Genomic DNA, 20,045 nt, shown 5'->3' on the forward strand with positions numbered 1-20,045 from the left:
AATCCCTCCAAGTAACACGCTCTAGGACCTAAACCTTGTCACCACAATAAACAGGACATGCTGGAGGGATAGATTCCTGTCCCAGAGACTTCCCATACTCTGGAACAGGCTACCCATCTATGTCAAGCAAAGTTCTTCATTAGCCCTCTTCAAGAAAAATCTTGATGAGTGGATGGGAAATAGGAAATACACCCCAGGGATCACTTCTGTGTCTCTGCTTGACAGTGGCACAGGAAAATAACTTTCTTGGGTGGCGTAAGCCAGGGAACCTTGCTGGCTAGGCTTACGTAAGCCCTTGGGCCGATAGCCTAGTACCTACCTATGAACCTGTGTCTGTGTAGTGTAGCTTGCATGGCATTGCACAGAGTGGCACTCAGTGCAGTATAAACAAGCCTAGGAAAATGAAAGAACCAGTAATAAAGCAGGTAGAGCTTTAGCCAATAATACTAACTCCCCAGAAATGGTGGCAAATTATCCCATGCTGCAGAATAAGCACTTCCAGTTCCTAGACAGCCTACAAACTTAGCTGAAACTGGCTATAACTGTACTGAATTCAAAGGTGTAACTAATAGAAAAACACTTTTACAGCACTTAGACACCTAAGCCCCAATCTTAAGAGTGCATATGAATGCTTAACAAAGCTTAATAACCAACAAAAGGATAATGTTAGAATCTGGCGGTCACCAGCCAGATGTTGTCAAGCAGTAATATTTTATTAAGTGCTTTTGTCCTAGGATTTCATCAGAATAAATAAAAATAATCTAATTCTAGCTTTTACAGTTATATATAAAGAAATACTATAGGGAAGACCCGCCTACATATCCTAATTCATTAATTGTCCAGTAAATACTTGAAGAAACCCACCTATGTTACACATAAAATATGCAAAATATAAAAAATGTATAAAAAATAACATTTAACATATTGTATATAAAGCTTTACATTTTAAAACAGAAAGAGTAATCCCTTACATAACTTAATATTTAAAACCTCTTACTAATGAACAGTCATTAAATTACAATTTCATAGCATTACGTTTCAACAGTGGATAAATAGATAAAAAGTAATTCAGAACTGGGGTGTTAGCATTTAACCTAAGTTGCCACAGATGTTCTGTATGTTCTGATTTATTTGCCATTCACCTCCCCTAGGGTTGGGGACAATCTTTTCTAGTGTACTAAACTGAAACTTGACAAACTGTCCACAGCAGATAGTGTGTTTGCATAATGCATTATTAACATTTTTATTTTTATGGCCTAAAATAAAGTAAATGACTATTTATTAGTAAGAGGTTTTAAGTATTATTAAGTTATGCAAGGGATTGTTTTTGTTTTAATGTGTAAATCTTTATAAACAATGTGTTAAATGGTATTTTTTTTATATATTTTTATATTTTGTATATTTCACGTGTAACATAGGTTTCTTTAAGTATTTGTTGGATAATTAATATTAATGAATTAGAATGCATAGGCATGAGATTATTATATTATTCTGAAGTCCTAATAATAGGACTTAAGCGCTTAATAAAATATTATTGCTTGACAATATTTGGCTGGTGACCACCTGATTCTGAGGTTATCTTTTCATTGGTTATTGGTCTTGTTTGGTAATGTTTTTACCACTGTCTTAGATTCATGCTTTTCAAAACTTATTAAGGACACCCAAGTGCCATTAAGATCAGGTCTCTTGTTAAGGATAACTGCAGCAGAAGGTAAACAGCTTTTAAAAGTTGTTAGAACTTCACTCTGCCACACTAAGAAAGTGTGGCAAAAAGAAATGTCTAACTGCATTTAAAGCTGTTAAATCTAGAGAGGAACAGTTTATTTCTGCTTGTTGTCCATATCTTTCAGTCTTTTCATTGGTTATTGGTCTTGTTTGGTAATGTTTTTACCACGGTCTTAGATTCATGCTTTTCAAAACTTATTAAGGACACCCAAGTGCCATTAAGATCAGGTCTGTTGTTAAGGATAACTGCAGCAGAAGGTAAACAGCTTTTAAAAGTTGTTAGAACTTCACTCTGCCACACTAAGAAAGTGTGGCAAAAGGAAATGTCTAACTGCATTTAAAGCTGTTAAATCTAGAGAGGAACAGTTTATTTATGCTTGTTGTCCATATCTTTCAACTGTCCCTGATTTTGCCTAGTATTTTTATGGCATGTCCCTCATACAGTTTGTTCATTTATTTATTAATTAATTAATTTGTAAATCAATGAGGGTTACAGTCAGTAAATAATGTCAGACATTAGAGTTTCATTCTTTGTCATGTTCGTAAATTCTGTGTTGATGCAAAACCTCTTCTATTATTTTAAGTGAATTAAAATACTGTACCTGGTTTTGATCCTTTCCCCATTATTTTTGGATTTTTCCAGAATTTTAAGTAAAGAATTTGAGAGATATGCTGCTGTCTGTTTAGCCGTCTTAAGTGCTTTCCCAGCTTTTAAAACGCTTTGTGCTTCTACGCTTTTTCTTTCTTTCTTTCCTGTAACTGGTAATATATGGATAAAATTCCATTCACTAGAAAGAATTATCCTTGGGTTTCAGCATTCCTAACACCTTACTATTTGTTCTTGACATGAGTGCCAAAATTACCTTTCCAATTTCATTCCTGAAGTGAATTTCTTGACATTCGTATCTCAGACACATACGTTGGCAATGATCGGAGACTGACAGGATCATGATCTTCTGTGTTAAGCACCCCTAAGTGCTGTTAAGATCAGCTTTTACACAAGGGAGTTGCTTAACAATTTTATCTTTTTCTTGATTTAGTAGTATAATCTCATCACTTTGTGCACTACATTCATGTTTATCACACTTTGTGCAGCACTACATTCATGTTCATCACTGCTTATACAGTTCATTACATACCTTTCTCTTCTGTTTTCACAGGGCAAAATCTTGTTAATGCAGCAACTAGGCAGCGCTCATTTTAGCTTGAATTCTGTCCGTCTTTCAGGCTGGAAGATAGAAAGTAAATGCCTACAGCAACCATACCCACTCATCCCTCCCCAGGCTGGGCAATCTGACATTGCCCTCTTAGTCTCACCTTTTCCCACCTGGTTCCTCTAGTACCAAGCTGCTACTTGACCTCATGATGTTTGGGTCATATTCAGGGCTTTATTTTACACCACAGAGCTGGACCAGGTGTCAATGAAAACTAACTCTCATTTTATGCCAAAGGTTATTTTTAGCTGTATTTTTGAATCAGTCAGTTCAGCTGCCAGTTTTTACCCTAAATATTAGGATGCTAGAGAGTGTCTTTTTAACTTGTTTTTAAACGTGTTTTTGAAGCATTAAACCTGTTTACATACCTGGCACTTCTGGAAGTTTTCTTGTGTGTTTAACCAGTACATTTTGCTGTGCTGTGGCTGGCTGTCTGTTTTATTTGGATAGCACCAAAAGTACTTTTCCTAAAGCTGTCATTTTGTAGGTTAATAGCTAAGTACGAGGCTTGCTGCTTTTGTGGTTCATTTTCAGCCTAGCCAATTTCAATTCCAAATGTGGGAATCAAACCCTGTACTTGTGTCTATAAGATAAACACCTTAGCTATTTTACCTCAGATGTGACTCAGTGGATGGATGGCTGCATCTTTAGTTTAGTTAATTTGATTGTCTGCTCGAGAATAGCACTTTACAGACAGTGTCACTCTGATACAGACCATGAAAATGTATCTACCAGTTTAATGCTATGTTGCTGTCTTCTGTAACCTCTGCTCCCTTCGGACTAGATTTACAAAGAGCTTGGCAAGACAATAATTAGCCATACTCGCATTCATTGTGCTTGAAAAATCCTTGCTTAGAAAGCATTTTCGGTATATTAGATGCAAAAGTGGTTACATAAAAAACAAAATTAATTTAAAACAGCACTTAAAAGATGTAGAAAAAAAACAGATAATACTTGACAAAAGATGTATAAAAGTACTGACTACATATTTAAAAATGGAGCAAATGATAGAAGTAACTGTAGTAGTACAAGGAAACATTCAAGTTCATAGCCCATCACTTCTACACAGCTTCTATAGCTAGAAATATGTTGTCATTTTATGTATCGTAATGACTACTTGATTTGTAAATGGGATGAATGATACAGAAGTAATGGAAAATTGGGAAAAATTAAACTTGTGTAACCTCTCCAGTGTGTAGTAAATTATTTGTGCCCTATTTGATAGAATTGTGTTACTAGAGTATACTTACTGAAGAACAGAAGTTCAACTACCATTTTCTTACTGTTTTAATGTGTTTATTTATTGGTAGTTGATTGTCCTTGATTTTTCAGAATTGTTTGTTATGGTCATTCGTTGATCTTTTGAAAATTGGGCTGTGCTACTGAGACTTCAGTTCATATGCTATAGCAAAGGTTTTATTTCAAGTTAAATAAAATGTGGCACAAAGTTACTGTCTAATCCCAGCAGAACAGCAGGAATCTTTTGTATGTAATTGTATACAAAACACACTCTCGTTCAGAAGGTAGACCTATTTTAAGGTAAATGTATTGTTCTATTGCTTTGTATAAATGAGCTTCAGGGCCTGGAAGGTTAGAAATGATGCACATACTTTAGATTGCTTGCTGACGGCTTACACTTTGAATTTAACTGTCTTATTGAGTGATGTATCTTTCTGTGACTCAGCGTTCCACTTCTGTGTGGCAAATGATTATCCCTTAAGACAAGTTCCCAGGACCCTGTCATTAACAGTTTGCACTGTCTTGGTAATAATCCAGCAACTCATCATGGTAGCTGGTTGTACTAGTGTCTTAAAGCTCTGTAATACTAGTTAATTGGCTCTGTTAGAGAGCTCTCTCCACCACTATCTCTGCTGCTACCATGACTGCCACTGACTACCAGAACAAAACAGGATCAATAAATCTTTGTTGCTAAATAATTGGTATTGAACAGACTTTTAATATAAATTTATGAGTGGTGTTTTATCACAGCTTTGGGCTACAGTGAGACACTGAGCGATGGATTTCAGATAATGCTTTCATTTATTACATTAACTTAGTAAGTTATTTAAAGCTTGTAGGCTTACTACTGCATTTGGCTTGTCTTGACCTCCTGGGATTGCATACCAGCTAAACAAAACTAATGGAGAAGTTATAACAACACAAGTGCTAAATGGTTTTGTATTGCATTTACCTCTCATAGAACGGATCCACCAAAATAAGTGTAGTTTAATGCAAGCATTGTCACGTTTTGCTAGTGTGTTTTAAGTACTTTAGCCTTTTGCTATTCCTTGTAGTTTACTGGTGTTTAACAATATGATGCTTCTTGCTTTGCCCCAGTTTGTCTGATGTTACATTCTTTACATTTTTAATAGAAGGCTTAGTTTGTCATCAAACTAACAATAGACATATTCACAGACTTGGTGGATATTTTTCTTTACAGAATGTGTTTGATTTTTCATTACTTAATGGTTTTATTATGGACTTAGTGGAAGTTGCCAGCAGTAATTAATATACAAACATGATTCCCTCACAACTGTTTTAGAAGTAAAGACCAGCACAATTAGGACAAGGAAATGTGTAAAAGAAATTGAAAGGGAAGATGTGGAGAATGTTAGTGGCAAAGGATAATATGGGAAATGCCTTCTTTATAAAGGGGGAAAAAGGAAGATGGCGAGGGAGATTTGGGGACTTGCTTGGAAGGGTAAAAAAAACCCTAGGAGGTCACAACATATGTGAAAATTGTAAGTGTGCATTTTATGGGATTGTGCACTAACAAAGCATAACGACAGTGGAGGACTGGGAGGGCATAACAGCAGTAGGAGAAAATGAAGAGATAGGGACACAGTGGAAGAAATGCAAAATGCACTGAGGGTACTAATGGAGTAAAATACACAAAGCAGCACATGGGATCTTATCAGAGAGCCTAAAAAGCTGGTGTTTTTAACTCATTCACTTCAATGGAGCTCAAGAAATTTGCACTGTAAACTCCAATGGGTGTAGCCTAAGCCTTTTGACAAAAATCAAATTATGTCCTCACATTTCAAACAAATTTTCATATCTCTGGTTATGAAGGAAATATAGATGGCAAACTCTTCAGCACAAACTATTTTTATAGTGGTAGTATTCTTTAGGTTCTAGGCCTTAAACCAAAATGTATGTCACAGTAAACACAGTAACTATTACATCTGTAATATTTTGTGAACAACTTACAATATCTCAGCAACCACTCAAGTTACACAGATACGGTCAGCAGCATTTTATTCATCTGGCTGAGAGCTTTCATATGAGGCTAAGGGGTTCTGTCTGTGTTACTTGGTTGTTGAGATATTTAGAAACAAATTGAAAATTATATATATATATATATATATATATATATATATATATATATATATATGTGTGTGTGTGTGTGTGTGTGTGTGTGTGTGTATATATATATATATATGTGTGTGTGTGTGTGTGTGTGTGTGTGTGTGTATATATATATATATATATATATATATATATATATATATTTATATATGTATATATATATATATATATATATAACTTAATATAATAAAAACAACAGTTAATATCTCTTTACCTGCACTAAGAGGTCACATATTATTGCAGCTGTGTTTGTTATTATACAAGCTTTAAGATGAATCTTTTAAAAAAACTTGTACATAACATGGTTTTGGAATTATTGATGGAAATTTGAACAAGCAATATTTGACACCTGGAGGTGTCAGTAGGTTTTAATTGCAGATGCACCTGGAGGTGTCACTCGGATGTAATGAGTTAAGCAGAACTTCTGAAAGACTTTTGAAGTGGTCCTGTAGAGAGGAGTTAGTTTCAGAGACTAAAGAATAGGCTGGTTAGCCTGACCTCGTTGATTTGGCATAACAGGGAAGACTGTGCTAAGGTGAAGGACTTCAAAGTTGCAAATGGGCTACAAGTTCCATCATGGATTCATGGAAGGAAGCTTTTGTCAGAGTTATCTGATGAAGTCTCTGTCTGGGTAAGCAGGAGGGTGGGCAGGGATGACCCAGTGAATGTCTTCTGTATCAGTTTCACCAAAGCCTTTTAATGTAATGTCATATTGCAGACTTATTAAAAATGTGAAGGAGATGGGAATTAGGATTAAACTCTTCAGACTGGTAAAGAAGCTGATAGAAAATTCCTGTGTATGGTATGGCTCAAAAGAGTTAAAAGGCTTAGTGCTCAAAGTGATAGTTAAGGAGGACCTGAGAATGAATGGCAACTAAATGGCAAGGTTTTCAAATGGTTCATTAGAAAGTTTCTCTTTACGGACTGAGGGATTTATATTTAAAGTTTTTTAGTTTAGTCATTGAACGTGATTCATTAGGTTGATTCGTATTGGTTTAGAACTGATGTTACGAGTTGGTTGAAGGTATGTACAGCTGAGAATAGACTAACTGCAGATCAGAACATCTTGTTGGACTTTAGTCTTCTTTACTGGAAAAGTAATGTTGTGTATAGTGTCTTTTAAAGGAGAAGTGGCCTTGTTGGGTGGTTTGGATACTTCATTGTTTTGGAGAAACAGGCTGTTGAATGACTAGTGTGTTCCAAATGCCTGTGATTTCTACCTTTGTTACAGATGGGCTGTGATTTTTTTAAGTGTTTCTGCCCTTCTTCTGCTGTGCATATGCTTCTTGCAAGTATTGCTACACTTGGTGTCAGGCATTGCTATGCCTCTCCAAGCACCTTACAGATGTATAAGTTTAAGTTTCTAGAGAAAACTGTGACAGGTAGTCATTCCTATTTGTAGGAGCTTCCTTTGTGTCTTGTTGGTGCACAGACTACATTTCAATAGAAACTGTTGGAGTTCTGGAATCTTTGAAAGCTTATATTTCTTTTTGAGATTAAGCATGGGATACCTGTTAGTTTAGCTGCGTCTTTTACCAATAGGCCTCATCAGTGGAGTAACTTTACTGTCGGTCTTCATCTCTTCTCACTTTAAACTTTTCCACATGTCTGCTAACAAGGTCTGAGTGCATCTGTGGTGGAGCAAGCTGAACACTCCCTGTGTTTGGTGTCTTGGGATTGCAATGCTTCTGCAATGATAATGCTGATGTATTGCTTAAATATTAAGTTCAGATGTTTAAAACGGAATTATCATCAAATGCTGTGTACAGCGATACAGCATGTGGATGTTATATGGCATTATGTATGGAATTGCACCTTAGATAGTCATCTGTTGTATGACATTGTAAATATAACAGCTTCAGCAGTGCCTTTGGGCCCAGGTTATGACTAAAAAGTCTCCATTGAATCAGTCCACTTTCTCCATTAAGAAAGTTGAAAAGTAAATGTGACACTGTGTGAAAGACCTTACTGAATTTTAGGTAGATTATATCCACTTGCTTATCATGGTCATGTTCTGCAGTCACCTGTTTGAAATAGTCTGTCGGAACTAAGTGACACAGCACTTAGTTTTATGTGTTGCTGCACTTGTAACTGAACTGTTTGTATTTTTAGTGGGTAATACCCCTTGATTAATATCTGAAAGTTTTGTGGAGTTATTTGGGGCTGCATAGACTTCCATTTGGTTTGTCTGTTGCTTTTCGTTTCAAAAATGGTGTCTGATTCTTAAATGTGTTTTCTTAACAGGGTATGCTGCTGAAGAGAAGTGGGAAATCATTAAATAAAGAATGGAAGAAGAAATATGTTACGTTGTGTGACAATGGTCTCCTCACGTATCATCCCAGTTTGCATGTAAGTATAGCAGTGCTTTAAGCTAACTGTATCTGAATGCTAGAGATTCAGACTTTTTTCACTGAGAGTTAGGGTTTGTCAGGAGGTGAAGTAGCTGTCAGTAACCTTCCTTGAGTTATAAATCTTTTCAAATGGGATAAAACATTAACTGGGTAAAGGTAGTATCATTTCATATATGTAGACACAGAGCATGGTGACATTTACTAGATGCATTGCTTTCATATTGCAGCACACTTGTTGAACTGAAGGTTACACACTGCTCTAAAGCGAATTCAGTGAGTAACCTTGTAAGTGTTGTGACTGTTAGTGTCATTTGGGAGACAGGAGAAATATGACAGTTCTGTATGATCCCAGAGTGAAGCAAAATGTCTGTGATAAATACCAAAGCTGCCTAGTGACCAGATTTCAGTTTTATAAAATGCAGAAGCTCCAGCACCCCCCCCCCCAATTGCACCTTCTTTCACTTTATACTGGAGACTGTTAAGCTGTTGAAGCATTGCTGTGTAAATACTTAGAACCCTAGAGCATGTATATTAGCCTTTCTAATTTTAGAATACATGTAAGGCATTTGCTCTTGCCATCTTAGGAAGATCTTGTAACTTAAGTCTTAATACTTTGTTAATGAATTCTTATTACACTGACTTTATCTGCAAGGTTTCTTTGAACAAGCACAGTCGACTGCCATTTTTATCTGACTGAGCAATGCCCTTTCACACAACAGATATCCATGCACTGGAATAGGCTTTCCATTCATGTGAAGCAGAGTCCATCCCTAACCCTATTTAAGCGTAACCGTGACCAATTGATGGGAAATCAGAAGTTCACACTGGTCTGGCCCTCCCTATGTCTCTGTTAGAGGCTGACAGTTATGCTCAAACTAACATACTTCCCCGATGTGACCTCTAGAAAGTTCTAACTAACATATCCCCTCCTAATAAATGCCCATGATACATACGGATGCAATTAGATTGAATTGCATGGCTAGGCCTATAATGGCATTAATGGTTATTAGTCTAGTATATACCTATGAACCTGTCCAGAGATAAAACGTATATCTGATGATGTCAATTTTCTTTCTGTCCTCAACTCTTGGGTTTGGATCCAATCCTTGGATCCTACTCAGCCGTTACTTATGCTCGTGGCTATCAAAAAGCTGTCAAGCTCCTCCCTTACTCACGATGCACCAACCCCTAACACACCTCAGATCTCGTTTGCTGCTTTCCATGAAAAGACATGGTTAGAATTAGCTCTTGAGTCTTCTCAGATAAGTGTGTTTCTTTATCATTAGTCCTCCTTTTCTATTGTAAATCTCATTATTATATCACTCTCTTATTCCTCTTACACTTAATGTAATATCTTCTTACCATTGTTGGTAATTCTCTCCTTGTTTTTTCTGCTATTGTTACATGCATGCTGGTGTAGTCTTTAATACCATTGCTGGTACTCATTTTTTTCCCTTTATTCTCCTTTAAAAAAAATTCCTTTTTATTTCTTTACCTCTTTTTCTTGTTTCCAGTATGTCTGAAAAAGGACCTTCTGGATTTAAAAAGTGCAGCTACAAGCTGCCCCTTACTGCGTGGGCCCACAGCATCTCCAAGAGGATTGTTTAACTTGTAAGAACTTCAATCGTAGAGCAGTAGCCGACAGGAAGAATAAATGAATATTAAAGGATTTGCTTTTGTTTACCTATTTTGAAGCTATTTCTGGGATTTAGTCCCCAAAAACAAAAACTAAGGAGCCTCTGACTAAGTCTCCAAGTCCCTTCACTTCCTCAACTCTGTCTTCGGAGTCACCAAAGAAAAAGCCAAGACCAGATCCAAAACCTGTTCACATCCACTGTCCTTTGGATTCGACTAAGTAATCAATGGATCCAAGTTCTTTGGATCCGAAGATCCTACCTAGGACTGAATACACTTCAGCATTGGTCCCAATACCTTCCAGGTTTCCCCTCTCCTTGTTTTGGAAGAGGAAGATGTGGACAGAATGATGAGGAGATTACGCTTGGTGCAGATACAGATGGGTGTCCTTTCAGCTCCTAGGTTCAGGAAGCCTTTCCATCTACCACACTACCACTGCTTGACTCCACATGTCAGGAAGGAATTCTGGATGAAGGAGGTGTCTGTGGCTGCCATGATCATGGAGGTGGCCACCAAAAAAGAACTTGCTGAACAAAGTTCATCTGCTCATCCCCCTAACAGGGAGACACGGGTGATGGACAGGTTTGGAAAGCATGTATATGCATCAGCGTCCTTTGCCCTTAGGTTGCTAAACTATTTGGCACATTTTACTAGACTACAAAAGGACTTGATCAAGGAACTTTCAAAATCCATTTCTGGGATCATTACTGCTGAGGCTCAATTGTCTGTGGCCTCTCACTTGGCTACCCTCCAGTCCATTTCAAATTTGTCCATGAGGCTTATCTTGCATGCAGCTGTGAGGGTGCCTCAAGGGCAGCGGGTACAGGCATATCCATAAGGAGGCATTCCTGGATGCACTTATGTGGTTTTGTGTGCCTTTCAAGTCCTTGTTTGTCAATGCGCCCTTTGACACAGTTCGTTGTTTGGCCCAACAGTGAAGGAGACACTGTCCAGGTGTGAAAAAGATGGAAAGACCCTCTTTGCAGTGGGTGAACGTTTTTTGACCCTTCAAAGATAATTTTTTAGGATTCAACAAGCTGGTCGGAAAATTTGGTTCAGAAAGTCCCAGTGTCCTTTCCAGGACGTACATGGAGATAGTTCCCCCCAAGGTGCAGAGGGAGGAATTCTAATTGAAGACTCCCATGTGGCAGAGGAAGCCTACAAAATCAGGGGTCCAGAGAATCTTTTTCTGATTGACCCTGTCAGCACTCCTGAAAGGAGGCCCAATTTGTCCCCCTCTGGATGCAATCTGGGGTCAACTATCCCTGCACCAGAGTTGGTGAAATATAACCAGAGATACTTGGGTGCTGAGGATTATTTCCAGATGTTATATAAGTCCCTTTTCCCTTCCGCTCCCAACTGTATGTAAAATTCTCAATGTACACTCAGTCAGAGGAAAGCAGCAGCACTAGAAATACAAAAGCTGCTAGGAAAGAGAGTCATCCAACAGGTCCCACCAGACCAGATTAAACCTGGAACTTACTAAAGGTTCTTTTTAGTGCCAAAGAAAACAGGGGACTGGAGACCAATTTTGGATCTCAGCACATTGAACAAATCGGTAAAACATACAAACTTTTGGATAGTTCAGTCCATTCTACCCTTTGTGGGCAAGGATGACTGGATGTGCTCAATAGGCCATCAGGATGCATACTATCACATAAAAATGAACAGACAATCCAGAAGGTGTTTATGCTTCTGGCTGGGAGCCAGTCGGTATCAGTTCAGAGCACTGCCCTTTGGCCTCAACACAGCCCCCAGTATGTTCACCAAATGCATGGCAGTGGTAACAACTCACTTGAGACTGCAGGGATTCTGAGTGTTTCCATACTTAGATGACTGGCTCATTTCCACCCCAACCAGTCATCTACTAACAAGAGCAAGAGTTCAGGTACTTCAGATTTGTTCTCATCTGGGGACTACCATAAATTACAAGAAGTCTCAGTTACAACCAACGTAAACCTTGGAATTCATAGGAGCAGTGTTCAGTATGATATCAGTGACAGCTTCTGTTCCTCTCTGAAGAATTAAGTGCAAGTCATGAAATTAATTTGCAATACCAAGATTTCAGCCTAGTTGATCATTCAAGTCTTGGGATCAATGTCAGCTGCCATAATCTTAGTTCTTTTAGCAAGATTTCATATGAGAATTCTTCATTGGATGTTAGCAACACATTGGTCGATTCTTTACCAGCATCTCATCACAAATAAGAATCGCTCAGGTATGCAGGAGATACCAGTGGTGGTGGATTCAGTCTGATCAGGTTCCACAAGGCCATCCTTTAATTCTCCCTCAATCCAAGGCCATAGTGACCACGGATGCTTACCAGATTGGATGGGGGGCTTCATGGTGAAAAAAGTCCAAGGCACTTGGTCCCCCGAAGAGGCAATTTGGCCTATCAGTGTCCTAGAGATGAGAACAGAGCTGCTAGCATTGCAGGCCTTCCAGGACACACTCCCTTTAGGGACAAGTGCGATTCAAGTAGAAAATATATCAGTAGTTTGGTAGATCAACAAACAAGGATGAACCAGGTCTTACTTCTTGTGTCGAGAAACAGTGTGTGTGGCAATGGGTGATCTCATTCAACCGCTTTCTCAAAGCAATGCACATCCTGGGGAAATCCTTTGTGATAACAGACAAATTGAGCAGGTCCATTCTTTTACCTCACAAGTGGTCTCTCAACACAAAAGTGACAGAAATGATTTTCCATCAATTGGGCCAGCCTTGCTGCATTCTTTTTGCTTCTCCCCTTAACATCAAATGCATCAGCTACTTTGCCCTAATCCCCCCTCTGGGGGACTCATTGAGGGATGCTCTACTCCACGATTGTCTACTTAACGCTTACCCACCAATTACTCTAGTTCCAAAATTTGACAGATTTAGTTCCCCTTCCTATGGCATCATCTGCTTCACTAACCCTGGATTCTGGATCCAATTCCAGACCTCCTGTCTCACCCAACAGGTATGATTCATCCCGATGTCTCAAACCTCAAGCTGACAGCATGGTTTATCCAATTCCGTTATTAGTCAGACAACTGATGCTGGCTTTGCCTGGCTGTCATATTCTTTTATCTTCCCATAAGCCTTCTGCAAGAAAACTTTACACAAATAAATGGAAAAGGTTCATTTGCTGGGCACAGCAAAAATACATTGACTCCCTTCTCAGCTCCTGTACATAGTATACTTGGTAATGAAGGAGCTATCTCCACAACGATTAAAGTTCAGTTAGCAGCAAAATCTAATTTTCATATTTGATTTAAGAATTCATCTGTGGCCACTTTTAAACTTTATAAAGCATTTTTGAGAGGCACACTCCTGCTGAGACCCCCATGTAAAGATCCTACTCCACCACAGGATTTGAACATGGTACTGCAGCTCTTAATTCATTCTCCCTTTGAACCAGCAGCTAAATGCAATTGCAAATTCCTGACTCCACCACACATTAACTTAATAACAGTGTTTTATTTGAAATGTGCAGTATTTGCTTGCTTACCTAGTTATATATTTACATTCAATTGCTATTGCCCGTTAAACTTGCTTTATGTAATAATACATAAAGAGTGACAATTTTAGTTCAAGTGCATTAACCAATCATACCTGTCATGCTGCTACTGTACAGTATTTATATGGCTGCATAGGGGGAGTTAGCTTTTTTCTTATGAACTTAGGGCATAGTCATTAGTCTCTAATTTCTTTACTTGATGTGTGTTAATGTTGTATTTGTTGTTGTTGTATCCTATGCTTCTTCTGTACTCTCATGGTGAGCCGATACTCATAATTTCATTTAGGTTTACACATGTGCAGTCCTAAATGAGGATTAAGTTTACTTTGAATCTTTGAATTGTCCTCTAAACCTCCCTACTTGATCTTTCATAAGGATGGAGTCACATTACGTACCAACGCTTCTTTCCTTCCTAAGATGGTGTCAGAATCCAGTGTCAATCAGTCCATTAATTTGCCAGTTTTACTTCCTAAATTTGCAAACAAAGGTGAATATATGTTGTATGTATTGGATATTCACAGACAATTACAGGATCTGAAGTAGTTGACTTCATTCTTTCTGCATATATGGGTATACAGATCCGATTCGGATCCAAGCCAGCAAAACTTTTCAAGCATCAGCTCTGAGCTCCAAGCTCCTCCCTTGCCTATATTACATCACTTCCTCCTATCCCGCCCCAGATCTCGTTTGCAGCTCTAAGAGTCAGCATCGTGGTCTCTGAGCTCTAAGCAAGGTAGTAAGGTTTTCTGGTCCTTTTGTGATAGTTGAGTGTGAATACCTTTTCCTTTTTTTCCTCCCTTCGCGTTGGTCGTCGTGTTAGTTGTAAAAAAAAAAAAAAAGTTCTAAGTGTTTTTTTTTTGTGATTCTGGTTTCCTGCCTAGGCCCAATCCCTGTTTACGTGTGTGTGTGAGTGGGCCATTAGGGCTTTTACTGTTTCTACTATGGCTGAACAGCCTAAGGTTCCTTTTAAGAAGTGCACAGAGTGTGGTCATAAGCTCTCACCAGCCGATGGCCACACTCTGTGTGTTCTATGTTTAGGGGTCGCTCATCTGTCTGCATCTTGTGACATTTGTTCAGGCTTTAACCCTAGGGCGTTGAAGGATTGTCGGGCTAAGCTTGTGGCTAAGGGTCTGCTACCAGCGTCTGCACTGGAGTCTGCCTCAGTTTCCTCCCCAGCCAGTGACTCTGTGCAGGCAGGGACTCAACCTCCCGCCAGGCCTTCTTCTTCTGAGTCGTCCCAGAGAGGTAGGGACAGAAGGTATAAGGAGAAGTGCCACAAAGAGAGGGACAGGCCCAGAAAAAGATCACCGGACAGGGAGTCTTTCTCTAGCCCCTCTTCAAAGGCACCCAGGTATCGTTCTCCTCGGCTCTTCTCTCCCTGTTTCTCTCTGAAGCAGATGGAGCCATCGGAGCCGAGGCACTCCCCTCAGATCTGGCCCAGACCCGAGTTGGTTGCTTCCTCCAGGTTGACTCGGAGTGTCTCCGACCTTGATATGGACAGGCTGATGAGGAGGTTCATCCAGAACCAGATTCAGATGGGGGTCTTGCCAGGGCCCTCTCCCATTGGAGAGGGTCCTTCTTCAACTATGTTCCACCATATTGCTCCTTCCCCGATCCGACCCGATGCTTCGAGGTTCTCGGGTCCGAGACCTTTTGGAGCTGTTGGGTCAGCGCCGATGAATCTCATTTCCTCAACACCGGCTGTCACCTTGAGTTCCTTGGATCCGATCTCTGATCCAGGGGACTCTCGGAGCCATGGTTGGGGAGTCTGACCCAAGGGTCGAGATCTCGCTCTTCCGGATCCCATCCTCGGTGCTCGGACTACCCTGCCATCAGCTCCGATCCCTGCTTCAGTGCCGGGGAGAGCCTCATCCTTATGTTCTGTGGAGGTGTGCTCTCCATTGGCATTCGGGGCAGTGGAAAGGGTTCTCTCCCAGGGGTTGAGACCACAGCTCACCTACTCGGATCCTACCCAGACCCCTCTGATTTTGGATTCTGCTCCCATTACCCTGTCTCAGGGACAGCCCGTGCCAAAGCAACCCCAGGTTGTTCAACTCAGGAAACCCCCGGAGGCTTACAAATCCTCTCCAGAGAGTCCCACTGGAGGGGAACCTCGTAAGCGCAAGTGTAAGAGGAGGCACTTGGACTCCCCTGAGTCCATTACCACTGATACGGACTTGGATGAAGGAGAGGGTTCCCCCAGATCACCTAACAAGGACGTCTCATTCAGAGATATTATGGAGATCCTCTGCCAAAGAGGAGGTTGGTCATCCCCCAAACCCTCTGCGGATGAGTCCTTATTTCTGGAGGCCTTTGGCGCGGGCCCATCTACTTCCTGGGTCTCCTTTCCAGCGGACACTTTGGTGGACCTCATCACCACTAGGGCATGGAAGGATCCTGACACCGTAGAGCCTATACCCAAAAGGCCAGACAAAATTCTTTCCCCGCCGTCAGACAGGCAGGCATGGTCCAAAGGAGCCCTGGTAGATGCTTTGGTGGTTGCAGCTGCCGCAAAGAAGGAACTGGCACAGGAGAGTTCCTCGGTTCATCCACCAGACAAAGAGTCCAGGTCGATGGATCATTTCAGGAAGCGCATGTACTCGTCAGCGACATTTTCTATTCATGCACTGAATTACTTGGCACGTTATCCGACTGCAGAGAGACCTTATATCGGAGCTAACTGAGTCGCCCCAAGAGTCTCTGTCACAACAGGACAAGCAGTCTTTCACTGTGAGGATGACTACACAAAATCAGTGACTAATACCTCTATGCGTCTCCTCTCTCATGCTTGAGGTGTCACGCCTGGATCAGGCTGTGTCAATTTGCGGACCCCTTTAAGGCGTCTTTCATCAATGCCCCTTTCGATGGATCATCCCTCTTTGGGAAGACTAACCCAGAGTGAGAAGGACGGAAAGACTTTGTCAGTAACCCCCAGAGGTCCTATTCCAGGAACCAAAAGGGGCAAAGGGGGACAAGACCGATGCCATCCCAAAGGCAGAGGGGGTCCCAGAAACTTTTTCCGACAGACCGGTTGCCCAGCTGCTCTACTCTGGAGGCAGTCGGGGGAAGATTTTCCTTACATCCAGCGGCATGGGAGTCCATTACTGCAGACCGCTGGGTGTTAACCTTCATATCCAAAGGATATTATATCCCCTTCATTTCATGTCCCATAACTCCAGCATGCCTTCCACATGTTCCACCCACTCACAGGGAGGCTGCAGCTTTAGAGGTTTTGAAGCTGCTACAAAAACGAGCCATTGAGACGGTCCCCCCAGATCAATCCGGATCAGGCATCTACTCCAAGTTCTTTTTAGTGCCAAAGAAGATGGGGGACCTCAGGCCCATTCTGGACCTGTCTATCCTCAACCTGTCGGTAGAGAAACAAAAATTCCGGATGGTCACTCTACAGTCCATTCTACCATTTCTGAGAGAATGCGACTTAATGTGCTCGTTAGACCTCCAGGATGCTTACTATCACATCAAGGTCCACAGGAGCTCCAGGAGGTTTCTACGCTTCCAGCTAGGGGCCAGTTGCTTTCAATTCAGAGCCCTACCCTTTGGTCTCACCACAGCCCCCCAGGGTGTTCACTGCTCACCTGAGACTTGAGGGCATTCAGGTATTCCCCTACCTAGACGACTGTCTCTTCGCTACATCCTCCAAACGTCTCTTGTGTCAGGCCCTACACTACTTCCTCAGTCTGGCTCACAAGTTAGGCATCACAATCAATTTCAACAAGTCCCACCTGGCTCCGGTTCAGATCATAGACTTCATCGGGGCACCGGTTGGATTCGATTCAGTCAAAGATTTTTCTCACCCCGGAAAGGATAGAAAATCTCAGGCTCCATGTATCGGCGATCTTGGATCACTCAGTAGTCACAGCAACCGATGTTCTCAGGGCTCTGGGTTAAATGGCAGCTGCAATCTCTATCCTCCCTCTTGCACGTCTTCACATGAGAGTCCTTCAGTGGAATCTAGCAGTTCAACGGTCCTGGCTAGACTTTCCGATGAATTTCCACATCCGAATCATTTGGACATGCAGAACGTCACTCCAGTGGTGGCTTCAATCAGCAGACATTTTCGCGGGACGCAGCTTTCTAGCCCCTCCGGCTCAAGCCACAGTGACCACGGACACTTCCCAGCTCGGGTGGGGGGGGGCACTTCCTGGGAAGAATGGTCCAGGGCACGTGGTCCCTTCCAGAGACCAAGATACACATCAGTGTTCTGGAGATGAGGGCAGTGCTTTTAGCATTGAGAGCCTTCCACCCTGTCCTACCTCCGGGGATGGTAGCCATTCAGTCACACAACATGTCTGTAGTCCGGTATATAAACAAACAGGGAGGGACCCGATCCTACCCCCTTTGTCACGAGGCCATGAGGGTTTGGGAGTGGGCCATATCCACCAGCCGATTTCTCATAGCAGCGCACATCCCGGGATGCTCCAACATTCTGGCAGACAGTCTCAGCAGGGTAAGCCTTCTGCCTTACGAGTGGTCTCTGAAACAATCAGTGACGGAGAAGATATTCCATGTTTGGGGTCAACCTTGCTGCGATCTCTTCGCATCTCCTTCCAACTCTGATCCTCCGGGGGATGTCCCCAGGGATGCTCTCGTCCATGCTTGACCTCCCGGGCTACTGTATGCTTATCCCCCATTACCTCTTATTCCGAAGTTCCTTCAGAGAGCTTGCCAGCTTGCAGTGCAAAGTCATTCTCATAGCTCCCTTCTGGCCACGTCAGGTGTGGTTTCCCTTCCTATGGTCTCACTTGTTGGCTCCTCCATGGACTCTAGATCCATGCCCGGATCTGATTTCTCACACGTCGGGCTTACACCTGCCCAACCTGGACAGTCTCAAGCTGACGGCATGGCTGCTCCAGTTCCCATGATTATCAGGACCCCCGGACTTTCGTCCCCTGTTAAAAATATTCTTGTAGCTTCTCTTAAAGCCTCCACTAGGAAACTCTACAATAGCAAGTGGAAACGTTTTTGTGTTTGGGCCTCTCAGCACAATCTGAACCTGTTTACAGCCCCCGTTCCAGTCATACTGGATTTTCTGGCCGATCTTTTTTGATCAGGCGCAAGTGCTTCCACCATCAAGGTTCAGCTGGCTGCCATCTCTAATTTTCATGTGGGTGAAAGTAAGGTTGCTCTGGCTTCTGCCAAATTGTGTAAAGCTTTCCTGAAGGGCACTTTTTTATTGCGACTACCAGTTAAAGAAACAGTGCCCCCCCTGGGATCTGACTTTAGTCCTTCAGGCTTTGACCTCCCCCCCTTTCGAGCCAGCCGGTTCAGTTCCGATGAAGTTTTTGTCGTGGAAGACAACCCTCTTGGTCGCCATCACTTCCGCCAAGAGAGTTTCAGAGTTGCAGGCCTTAACCTCCTTGCCCCCCATTTGGTTTTCCACAAGGATAGGTTTCGCTGCGTATGAACCCTTCCTTTCTTCCCAAGGTGTCCTCAGCAGCCATTTTTAATCAGTCTATAAATTTGCCAGTCTTCTTCCCAAATTTCCAAAATAGAGGTGAACGTAAGCTTCATTTATTGGATGTCCATAGACAGCTTTGTTTTTACCTCCATAGGACTAAACCCTTCCGGAAGAAGGATCAATTGTTTGCCTCTTTTTCAAAACCATTTTTGGGCAAAGCAGTTTCGAAAGTGTCCTTAGCAAGGTGGATCACTCTGTGTATTGCACAAGTTTTTATAAAGACAAAGGGTTATCTCCTCCTGGTGTATTGAAGGCTCATTCCACTAGAGCAATGGCCACTTCTACAGCTTTCTGGTCAAGAGTTCCGTTAGACAATATCTGTGTGGCAGCTACTTGGGCCAATTCGCACACATTCATCTCTCATTATAAATTGGATCTTATTTATAGAGGGAGAGCATCCTTTGGCTCTGCGGTGCTCAGAAATATCCTTTCATAAGGGTCTCCCAGGAATACTAGTAGCTGGGGACTCTGTCCCATATGTGCAGAAAGAATGAAGTCAACTACTTCAGATAAAGAAGTTATGTTCTTACCATAACGTTCCAACTGAGTAGTAGACTTCATTCTTCTGCACCTTCCCTCCTTCCATCCCCCTCTCTTTTCAGGTTTTTCCTGTTTAGGATTGTGGTTATGTTGCCATTTAGTGTCAGCAAACTCGATCTGGGGCTAGATAGGAGGAAGTGATGTAATATAGGTAAGGGAGGAGCTTGCAGCTCAGAGCTGATGCTTGAAAGGTTTTGCCGGCTCGGATCCGTACACCCATATGTGCAGAAGAA

At 41.6% G+C, this 20,045-nt stretch overlaps 1 protein-coding gene across 1 annotated transcript in view; it reads left to right on the plus strand.

The window, feature by feature from the left end:
* The window catches only part of LOC122792978 (arf-GAP with GTPase, ANK repeat and PH domain-containing protein 1-like), a 2,685,441-nt gene that overhangs the window by 1,436,801 nt on the left and 1,228,595 nt on the right, over positions 1-20,045 (plus strand). Inside the window, exon 11 of the mRNA XM_044060583.1 lies at positions 8,553-8,657. Within this exon, the coding sequence (XP_043916518.1) occupies positions 8,553-8,657 (105 nt within the window). The remainder of the gene's footprint in view (positions 1-8,552; positions 8,658-20,045) is intronic.

Source organism: Protopterus annectens, chromosome 2.part0, assembly GCF_019279795.1.
Source record: "Protopterus annectens isolate FY-2018-M chromosome 2.part0, PAN1.0, whole genome shotgun sequence".
In the NCBI taxonomy this organism is placed as follows: Eukaryota; Metazoa; Chordata; order Ceratodontiformes; family Protopteridae; genus Protopterus; species Protopterus annectens.